Raw genomic sequence first — 10,720 nt, forward strand, 5'->3', positions numbered from 1 at the left:
TGGAAAATGCTATTGGAGAGCAGTGCTTTAGAGTTTAGAGCAATTTTCCTTTCCCTGTCACCCACCTCCAGCATCTTAAAGCTCCCCCAGAGCCCAGAGAACTTAGCTCTTTTTAGGGTGGCTCAGAAGCCACCCTCTGGGGAGGAGGTAAGATGTGGGGGTGGACAGCCAATGCCTGATTTCCCCAGACTGTGAGAAAGAGCCCAGGCTTCAGTTTTCCTCATCTGGTCTCTTGGGTCACGACCAGATGTATGGAAACTTGCCTCCCCCGTTCTGGGCTGTGTTTAGGGCTCTTGGTTACTGACCGAGAAGACCTCTCTTTGTCAGTGACTAGGAAAACTTGTGTTTTAGGCTGCCCAACTTGAGCCCTGGATTGTGAGGGTCCCCTCCTTCATAGGCCTCTAAATTTTTCAAGGTGTCTCCACTTAATTTTCTTGCCCATGGACTTAGGCCTAGTTCACTGTGGAGACAGAACCCTGGAAAAAAGGCATGTAAGAATTCCTGGTCCAGTATGCATTGGTCTAATCTGTGAGCGTGTCCCTGGTGTCCTATCTTTCTGTCCTATTATTCTGGCTCCTAGTTTCATCCTGGACGTTAGCTGTGCCCATGATAGCACTGGTCGCTGAAAGCCATTTCCTTCCCCTGATAAGTTTTCATTGCCCTGCACTAGCCCAGCTGGTGTTTCCTCTGGACTTGATTTTCAGTCCTGATAACTCTTCTGTATACACACATAAGCTGCGAGAATCCAAAGTGTTTTCCCTGCCGCCACTTGTGTGTCTGAGGTCGGCAACACTAACATGTCCCTTCCCTGAGTCAGATGTCCAGCCCTGGGTCACTACATGCACACTATCGGTGTGTTCTTGTCTAACGTTACCACCACCGATTCCAAGGAGATATGTCCCAGCTGGAGAGCCCATTTCCAACAGCTCTCTGGCTGAGCTCTGACCTTGGACAAGTCATGTGCAACCTTTCTAGGCTTGCGGTCTCATCTCTAAAGTGAAGTTATAATTGCATGCAAGAACCATTCTAGATTTAAATGACCAGGGCTCCTCTACTCCCAAGTGAGATATAGAGTCCCTTATTTCTCCGCATGCCCTAGAGTATGTCACTCATTATTGTTTGCTTTTCAGATCCATCCTACTAGGCCTGTGTTCTAAACCCAAGGAGTGTTCGTGCGGTTCACCTGGCCTTGTAAAGACACAGAATAGTTTATCATAAAGACACAGAATAGCGTATCTCCATAGAAACTACAGCTTCCATCAGGCACTACTTCAACGGAACAGGGAAGGATGTGGGGGCGTGGCCCAACGCCCTGGTAGCTTTGAAGACAAACTACAACTCCCAGGATAGCCGCGAGATCTCTGCAGAGCGAAAGGAGTGACTGAACTCTGACTGGAGGCCGGGCTGGTCCGGAACCACCCCGACAGTCTCCAGAAAGGGGCGTGGTTATAATTTAGGGATGTGGCCTTACAGGCAGTAGGAAGTAGTTACCTGTTCAATCTTCCTATCCATTCTCTTCCCAGCCTTTGTAGCTAACCTAAGAGGGAAGTTGCAAACCACTAGTCTCTTCTGAAAAGAGGTAAGGGGGACGTAGACAAGGTGCATCAAAGGAGGTTACTGCATTCGTTAGGAGGGCCCAAACAGTTACTTTCTACCTGCTGAGTCAGGTGAAACATTCCATGGGAGTGGGGACTAGCATATGAGAAAAGGGCAAGGACGGAGGAGGTATTTATTTGTTCTCTTTCAAGACTAAATTTAGGGCCCTTCAACTGCAGACCCATTGGCGGACTGTGTCTTGGGAACCCTCTTGGCCTCTGGAAGAGATAAGAACTGGGGTCAGTTTTCTGCAGCAAAAGGTACGGCCCGTCTTGGCTTCCTCCCGTCTGTGTATTTCCTAGCCCCCAATCGACAGAGCCATATGGCTTCTGCGGTAGTGCTCCCTGGTGCGGCCCACAGCCCCCAGCCCCAGCCCGGCCGCTCACGGACATTGACTTCTCCTCCGTCGATGCAGAGCAGGAACTAACGCATCTGATCCAGGAGCTGGGTGCAGGAACTAACCCAGCTGATCTAGGAGCTGGGTGTGCAGGCAAGCTGGAGTGAAGGCCCCAAGCCAGGACCAAATCTCTTCCAGGCCAAGGACTTTGTTTTGTCTTTGCTTGGTAAGTCACCCTCCCAAACTTCGGGAACTTGCAGCTCTCAGCTCTGTCTCACCCCGCCGCAGCTCTGGATCACGACTTTACGATCCCTTAACTTTCCTTAGGTCTCTTCACCACCGGGACCCTTGCTTTCCTCCTCATGCAGAGGTCCTGCTGCTTCGTTGTGGGCTTTGCGAGGGTTCCCTGGATCTGGGGCAAGCGCCTCTAGGTCCCTACGCTCGGGGACCTCACTACGAAGCTGGCTTCACACTCCTGGTGCCCATGCTTTGTCTAGATGGCACTGGGCAGGAGCTGCAACCAGACGTGGGATCCTGTTACACATGGCTCTTCCTCCCAGAGCAGCTACATGGAACCTTGGTCGGGGAGGCATGGCAGGACTGCCTAGGACCCACAGTCCCAGGAGGAGGTGATTCGATCCACCCAGCCCGAAGCAAAGAGTCTCCCAAGGATCCACAAATCTCCATGGACCACTTACACCTCACTGAGCCTGAAGCACACGAGTCTTTGGAAAACTCACCTAGTAATGTTTCAGTGCCAGAGTTGCCTCAACAAATGTAACCGATGTTGATGTTCCCTCACCACTGAAAAAAACGAATGTGGACGTCACCAAAGCAACCAACATTAGCCCAGTTCCAGAACCCTTGGAGGCTCTGGAGGCATGGCCCATATTGAGCGTCGCCCAGGTCGGTGTCTGGTTCTTTGTTTCGTTGGCTGCGGTTGCTGAGTCCCCGTTTCTGGTTCAGGGTGCCCCGCGCATGGTCCACGCAGCCTGCTACGCGGGGGTCACCACCATCCTCCTGGCTACGCCCGGGCCCCCGCACCGCCTCCTGTTTTTCGATTGATCCCCATGGTGTCCATGGCCGGCTGGCCCCAGGGGGCTCAGAGCCACTCGTGGGCTGGCCCGCTGGCCTCAGAGTCGTCTTCCTTCTACCTGGTGCCCGGCGGCAGCGGGAGCGGCACAGAGCAGCCGGATGTCTCCGGTTGGCAGCTCTGCTTCGCCCGCCAAGAGCTGGCGCTCAAGACTCGCATACCCATTCCCCTGTTGCAAGCGCACGCGGCGGACCAGGGGACGCTGCGCCCTCTGGTGGCCAGGACTAGGGTCGCGGCGCCCTACCTCCTGTGGACCTTGCTCTACTGGGCCTGTGAGCGGCTGCCCACGCTCTATCTTGCACGAGCCGAGAATGCGGGCGCCTGCTGCCTAGGGTTGCTGGATGAGCTGGGCCAGGTGCTCAAGGCCGGGGCGCTGCCCCACTCTTTTCTGAGTGGCCAAAAGTTCCGTGTGGGGGAGGGCGCAGCTTCGCTGCTCAGGACGTTGGCACTGCTTTGCAGGGACCCTGCCTGCACCCTGCACCCCTCTGTGCAAGAGGCCAAGGCTGCAGGCAAGGGGGGTGGATTAGACGGCGTGGGAGGCGGGGCCCGTTAAAGATGCTGTTATTACTAACCTGGAAGGTGCTTCTGTTGGCCAGCGGGATGTGGAGGGGACTGCTCTCCCCTCACCTGGGAGACAGGCTGAGCACTTTGGGCCCAAAGAGCCCGTTCTAGAAGGACTCCTCGCCGGTTCCTCCGCTTCCTCCTACCCTCCTCCCGCCCCATCCCTGGCACAGATCGTTCCATTCTGGCCTCTCCACTTTCCAAATCTGTGGCCAGCACCTCTCCCAATCTGGTGCAGCCTCTGGCATCCATCTCCCTCCAGTTCTTATGGTCTTTTCTCTTAGGAGTCAATCGGGATGGGGGTAATATATTTGCTGAAAAAACGTGTAAAGTAGAAAGGTATGGAGACCAGGGACTGACGAACTTGTCTCACAAAAGGCAGAGACATTAAGGAGGACGGATTTCACCCCAGGATAGACCTCACCACCACTGCTATCTCTTCAGTTATTCCCGCCACCTTCCTCATCCAGTTCTGTCCTCCATCCTGGGCAGTAGTGTCCCTTTCTCCATTCTCGGGGCATCTGCCATTCCATCTATCTAAGCCCAACCTCTCCCACCATCCAGAGTTCCATTCAGTGGAGTTTCCTCCTTGTCCCTCCTCCTCTGAATCCCGAGACATGCGAGATATGCGGCTTTGCCTCGGCTCCTCCTGTCTCTAAGACCGTCTCCACTCCCTGCCTCCAAGGAACCCTGGGGTTCTGCCGGCCCAACCTCACCTCCCCCTCTTTCCCGGCATCTCGGTCCCCTGCCCCGCCCCCGGACCGGCTCTCCGAGGAGGGGGGAGAGGCTGTCGCCGCCACCGCCTCAGCTTCCCACAGCCGCTACCTCTGCCGCCGCTGCCGCCACTCGGTTTGGTCCAGCCGCCAGGCCCAGTGCTCACTTCACCAGACGAGGGTGCTCTGCGGAGGCACCCTCACTCCTTCCTGGGTTCTGGGACGCCTAGCCAGGCGTGGGGGGAAGCTCCGCTTGCGGGCTACAGGGAGAGAGGAACCTGGAACTGGAGCCAGCGCCAGCCGTGCCCGGATCGACAAGACCAGACAGGTTGAGGGGCGTCAGGGAAGGAAGAGGGGGCGCTATAGGCAGTCCCAGGGAGGACAAGGAAACCCTGTCACAGAAAGCTCTGATGCGCTCTGACTTATAGTGGGTCTGTTCACATTTGGGGACCTGTGACAACGTGGGTGCACTCCTCTCTCGGGGGGCTTGCTGGATTGGAGGGCGTGGGATCTAAAGAGCACCAGCTGTCCCCGAGGAAATTAGGGGCTGCCAGAAAAAAAGAAAAAAGCCAAAAACCTATGCTCCTTATTCCGAGGTGACACAGGGCCCTCCAGACAACCACCTGGTGTAACCACTAGGAAGGGCGGATTTGGAGGTGACTTCAAAAGGAGTGGATGGTAACAAGGTGAGGAAAGGGGCTCAGCAGCTGGAATGCTGTGCCACTAGAAATGGGGGTGACTTGGTAAAAAGCGGTATCGTCCAGAGACATGGTCTGGGAACCTCTTCTTGCTGATTGGCGACAGTCTGGATATTTCAAGCCATAGTTTTTGGGGATTTCAGTGAAAAACAGTGGGGGATTCTTCACTTCGAGGGTGGCAAAAGAAAAGACACCAAGGTTAGGTTCTCCCTAGACACTGGCAGCACCCCAGCACAGGTGGGGTGAGCTAATATCCCCAAAGCTAAGGACACACACCCTTAAAATTACAAGAGTGGCTTTGGCAGTAGTGCAGGGCCCTGAAATAGGGTGGAAAGGTGCCTGGGGATATTGGAACCACATCCTGGAAAATTTGAGGGTCTTGGCTTTGGGATAGTGTTAGTGGGGGACAGGGACATTGCAGATCAGAGAAGGGGGAGATTTCTGTGGGGACCAAAGGTCGAGGGTTGAGTCAACTGAGAGGTACGTACGCTGCTGGGTCTGACGAAGCTACCACGAGGCCCAAGGGTGGGAGCTGGTGCCTGGGATGGGGTCGTCTAGGGCTTATCCTCAGGTCCCGTGGGTGAGGGGGCGAGTCGGACCGGAGAGTGAAGAGCATGTGCTGGTGAGCTAGCGGGTTTCTCCAGCGAGACACAGCGTGCTCCAGGAGCCTGCCAGTTTTAGGGTGCCTCCTCCCAGGGCACCATGGCGGCACTGGCCAGCAGCCTGATCTGGCAGAAGCGGGAGGTCCACCAGCCCGGGAGAAGCCGGCCCGTGTTGCCGCAGTGGCACGTGTGTCCCCGCAGCACCAAGTCCCTTTGCCAGAAGCAGCTCCTCATCCTGCTGTCCAATGTGTGACTGTTCGGGGGGGAGGCCCACGTGACCGGACCGCTGCCCGTGTGGGTGCCTGGGGAGGGGTCTCTGGGCCGTCGGCCACTCCGCCTGGGATGTTGAGGCCAGGGACTCGGAATAGCAGTGCCCGACTGACGGGGACTCCCCGAAAGTGAAAGGAGGTGGGCCTGGACCACAAACTCTTGGCCAGACGATGCCTCAGTTTCCCTTGTCTCGCGCCCATAACTCCGAGTCTCCTCACTTTCGAGGACAAGGGGAAGGCTTGAGTGGCTAAGCCTGGTGCCCCGAATACTGGAAGGTCCCGCTCGCCACGCCCTCCCAACACAGGAGTCCCCACCCCCACCATCCTCTGCCTATGTGCCGTCTCTCGCGATTCTTTCAATGCCCAGTGGAGGGGGCTGAGGGATCCAGACGCCTGGGTCACCCCGAGGGTTTCTGCAGCTCCGGTAGCCCCGTCCCTGTCCCAGTTCTCCCGCTCCTCCGAGCCTTGGATCCGTTCCTCCTCGTCGAGCTTGCCTGGCTCGGTACCAATCTCCCCAGCTCTCCCCTGGGGGTCCTTGCAACTACCTCGCCAGTCCTTCCCTCTGTGCGCCCCCCTCCCGTGATCTGCACTTCAAGAAGGGAGCTGGGCAATCCCCCACGACCACCTACGCGGCTCAGAAATGGGGCCCCACAGGCTCAGGAGACCCTCTGCCGTGAGGAATTCAGACACACTACACGGCTGGATGCCCGCACGGAAAATGGAGGTCGTACCATCTACGAGGGGGTCCCGGGTTCTTGGCCGCAAGTGCCAGGTGAGGAGAGTGGTGAGGGTTAGCCTGTGGTCCCTGTCCTGGTGCGAAAGGCAGGAAGTCCCTCTGGCCTCGCTCCCATCTGCTTTCAGCTTCCCTAGGGTGAGACCCCCCACCACCCCGCTGGCATCCTCCTACCCCCACCGCCGGCACTCCGCTGTGGTATGGTCAGCAGCCCACCCTTTGAGTGGGACCAAGCCCACACGTGTGTCAGACAGCCTGACCAGCTCTCTGAACGCCTCCCACATTTCCTTGGTTTGGTACTGAATATCCCCCATCCCAGGCGGCTTACCTGGCTGAAGGGGAGAGGCTGAGCCTCAGGGATGGCTGAGCCCCCGTGAGCCAGCAGACTGACAGACACACAGACAGACAGACAGACAGATGGGTCACTGTCAGACACGCCGGAGCTGGGCCAAGGCGAGGCCAGCACGAAGCGAGCTGCATCTGCAGCAGCAGGTGCTGAGTCAGCGTCAGGCCCAGTGCCAACCCCACTCCTGAGGGGGCGCTACTACACTGGGGTGACCTTAATGCCCCCCACATTCACAAACACACTGCCCTTTCCGCAGCTCTGCCTGTCTCCCTTTGTCCTCTGCGTTTCCATGTATCTCTCCCCTTCCTCTTCCTTCTTCTCCCTTCCCCCCATTCTGGTTGAGCTGTAGAGTAGGAATTAAGCCTTTAAATAAGTTTCAATCAATTAAACTGAAAGCTGTTTAGAGGAAGCAGAAGGGACCCACACCCCAGCTTCCTCTGGAGTCAAAGAGAGGTGGGAGAGAGCTTGCTTAGAGCGTGAGGGAGCTGGGGTTCTGGGACCCTCTTCCTTCCCTCCATCCTCCTTTCTTTTCTCTCCTCTCATCCCGCCAAGTGTAGCAATGTTTCTGGGAACAGAGATGTCATGTTCCAAGTTGAATGTCTCTCTCTCCAGAGCCTCAGCTCAAAGGCATGATCACCAAACTGTTCTGCCGCCAGGGTTTCTACCTCCAGGTGAATCCCGATGGGAGCATCCAGGACACCCCAGGGCACACCAGCTCTTTCAGTGAGAGGGGAATCCAGCTGCTGGGTGGGAAGGGGGAGTGCAGGCCTAGGAGATGACAGTCCTATTGTGGCTTCAGGTTCTGTTGTTTTCACTCTGGCTCTTTGACCCTGCAAAGGAAGAAGTAGAACTGGGACCAGAATTGAGGGCGGGCGCTCAGATGGGGATTGGAGGCTTGGGGTACTGATATCCCTTCTCCCCACCCCCTGCCCACTTCAACCTGATCGCTGTGGGGCTCCGTGTAGTCACCATCCAGAGTGTCGAGCTGGGTCACTACGTGGTCATGAACGCTGAGGGGCTGCTCTACAGCTCGGTGAGACAAGGGGACAGAGTGGCCTGGAGTCAGGGGACTCCCCTAGGTACAGCCTTCCCAGCTACAGATATTTTGCAGCTCAGGGATTCCGTTCCCTCCATCTCTTGCCGACACCCTCTCCTCACTGCCCGCTCCCAAGCACCTCCTCTAGCGTCCCTCCAATCCCTTCTCCTCCAATAGCCTCCTAAATACCCCCAGGCTCTTTGAATGTCCAACTCTTACAACCTTTTTGACCCCTGTGTCTTCTCCAACCTCCTCTAGACCTCATTATTACTCACTTCCCCAGAGTCATTCAGGATGCTGGGGAAGGATTCAGGAACTCCTCCAAGCAGAAATTCCCTTCAGGTGCCCTGGATGGTGAGAGGTTGGGAGTAGAGCAGAGAGAAGTTATCTTCTTATCCCAGGCCCCCAGAAGTCTAGTTCCCGGCCCTCGGGGGGCCACCAGACTCTTCCTCATGCTCCCTTTCTCCCAGTTCCTGCGTGGACTCAGAAGTTGGCTCTCCCAGTCTCAAACATATGGATGATATCCTGCCTTGTTCTTCCCAGGGCTCCCTTCTGTTCAGTGATGTGTCTTTTTGTCCTTCTGTCTGTGTGTGCCTTTCTGGGTCTTTGTCTCCTCAGCCTCATTTCACAGCTGACTGTCGCTTTAAGGGGTGCATCTTTAAGAATTCCTCTGTCCTGTACGCCTCTGCTCTCTATGGCCAGTGTCGTTCTGGCCGGGCCTGGTACATGGGCCTGGACAAGGAGGGCCGAGTCATGAAGGGAAATCGAGTCAAGAAGACCAAGGCAGCCGCCCACTTTGTGCCCAAGTTCCTGGAGGGTGAGTATGGACCCCCAGGGAAGAGGTGGACCACATGGGACGGTATTGACCTTGACATGGACATTTAGGGACACACAGCTAAGGGCCTATAAGTGTTGTAAGAGGACACATGCTCTGACAGGTCAAGCGAGGAAGGCTTTGGCCTTTGGAGGTTTGGGAAGCTCTCCTTCTGTGGGTTCCCAGAGGAGGAGTGTAGGGGAAGGGAGCCCTTTCAGAGCTCTCTTGGTACCTAACTCTCCTTCCTGCTCCTCTCTCTCCCCTTCACAGTGGCTGTGTACTGGGAGCCTTCTCTCCACAGTTTCCCTGAGACCTCCCCTTCCAGTCAACCTGCCCCCTGCCATGTAGTCCCCGGACTGGAGGCTCCCTGCCCTCATCACCACCAGAGCCTCTCTCCCAGCCCTGTTTCTGGCCCTGCTGTCACCCCTGCTGCCACACTCCTGTCCTTAGCAGCCACGTCCCTCCAGGTGCTCTACCCTGAGGGAGACTAGGGGCCGGCCATGACTTCCGGGGCTGCTGAGATCCTTAGATCCTTGGGCCCGTGAAAGGGTTCAGAGAGGAAGTCTGACAATGGTCCTGGCTGATCACTTCTTTCCTTCCACACTCACACCCTACAAAGCCTTTTCCCGACATGGCGCGGGTGTTCCAAAACTGCCAAAACCAGGGCGTAAACCTTCCCTACCGCAGGCTCAGCCACGTCCTGGAGCCCTTTGCCCTCTTCATGGCCACCAAGCCATAGACTTATAGGTCCACTGCAGCTCAGGATTAATTTCCTTCTTTCGCTACTCCACCTTTTGCGTTGTTCCTGACAGGTTCTGGAACACCAAACACCCCAGGCAGGGCCATTTCTGCACTCACGGTCTGTGCTGGAACACAGCTATGCTGCCAGGCTCTGTTCTGGATCCATCAGGCTTCTGTCCTTCACCCAGATGGACCCCTGGCTTCCATCTAGAGAGAGGCTGGATTTGGGCCCTGTCCAGCTGTTGGTCTTGGCCTGAATTGGGCCAGTCTCAAATCACCACACGTTTAACTTTCTTACCCCAGAGACACCCAGTTCCAGAGCGTGGTGCTCTAGACACATACGGAGCCATACTTCCTTCTGAATCTCAGCTCTAGGACATAGACCCCGACACTCAGCACTTCCCTCTAGGATGGAACTAGAGCCTATATAGGCATGTTATTGGTCTAGAGTAAGAGTTCGAGATCCACGCTCCCACCTTCTCTCATGATACCTCTTAAGCAAGAGCTCTGCTAAGGACCCAGCTCTGATTCACAAAGAACTAAGCTCTTCATGGATCCTCCAGAACTTCTTGTTTTCCCTAGACAATTTTCCAAAAATCTTATTCTTCCTATTGAATGCTAAACTTATTTTTTACATGCATTTTCTAGCTCCTGCAACTCAGCTGGGGTCCTTCCAGGGAACAGAGGCTGAGGAATGACAGAGGAGTTTTCTAAGAAATCACTGGCTCATAGAAGGGCAGCTAGGATGGGAAAGTGGGCAGGACCAGGGCATGACTGGAACTGTGCCTGAGTTGGGGGGACATGAACACTTGGCTACCTCAGCAGGAATTCCTTCCAGGTCCCCTTTAAAGCTGAGGTCTTTAGGGTAGTGGGTCTAGAATAAAAAAGACAAATGGGACATAGCTTTGAGCCCCCTCAAATGAGGAGACACCAATTCAGCAATAAGTCCCACCCTTCTCCCCTACATGTCAGGCCAAGGAGGGTGAGGGCCTCTTGGTCTCTAGACCTCATACACCCTTCCAGCCTCTAACTGAATAGAACTTGCTTTACCTCAGCTGGGTGTTAGGTACCCAAAAAGACTCTGCTCCCCGGGGACCAGTCTCCACTCCATGCTTTCCCAATTAAAGACGATTCATACAATTGAAGTGTTGTCTGCCATCTGTGGGTAGCAGGTTTTGGCA

General features: G+C 55.7%; 1 protein-coding gene and 1 pseudogene across 1 annotated transcript; both read left to right on the plus strand.

Moving 5' to 3' along the window:
• Positions 1–839: 839 nt before the first annotated feature.
• Positions 840–3,678, plus strand: LOC149744861 (transmembrane protein 102-like). The gene is given in 6 exon segments (XM_089901771.1): positions 840–852; positions 1,829–2,002; positions 2,037–2,163; positions 2,261–2,706; positions 2,709–2,993; positions 2,996–3,678. Coding segments are annotated over 6 exon segments (1,629 nt in total). The 3' UTR covers positions 3,580–3,678.
• A 1,806-nt stretch (positions 3,679–5,484) lies between these two features.
• Positions 5,485–9,294, plus strand: LOC149744862 (fibroblast growth factor 11-like; annotated as a pseudogene).
• The last annotated feature ends 1,426 nt before the right edge of the window (positions 9,295–10,720 follow it).

The sequence above is a fragment of the Delphinapterus leucas genome, chromosome 19 (genome assembly GCF_059928025.1).
Source record: "Delphinapterus leucas isolate spDelLeu-1000000601 "Yukka" chromosome 19, BTC_Dleu_Yukka2, whole genome shotgun sequence".
Classification (NCBI taxonomy): domain Eukaryota; kingdom Metazoa; phylum Chordata; class Mammalia; order Artiodactyla; family Monodontidae; genus Delphinapterus; species Delphinapterus leucas.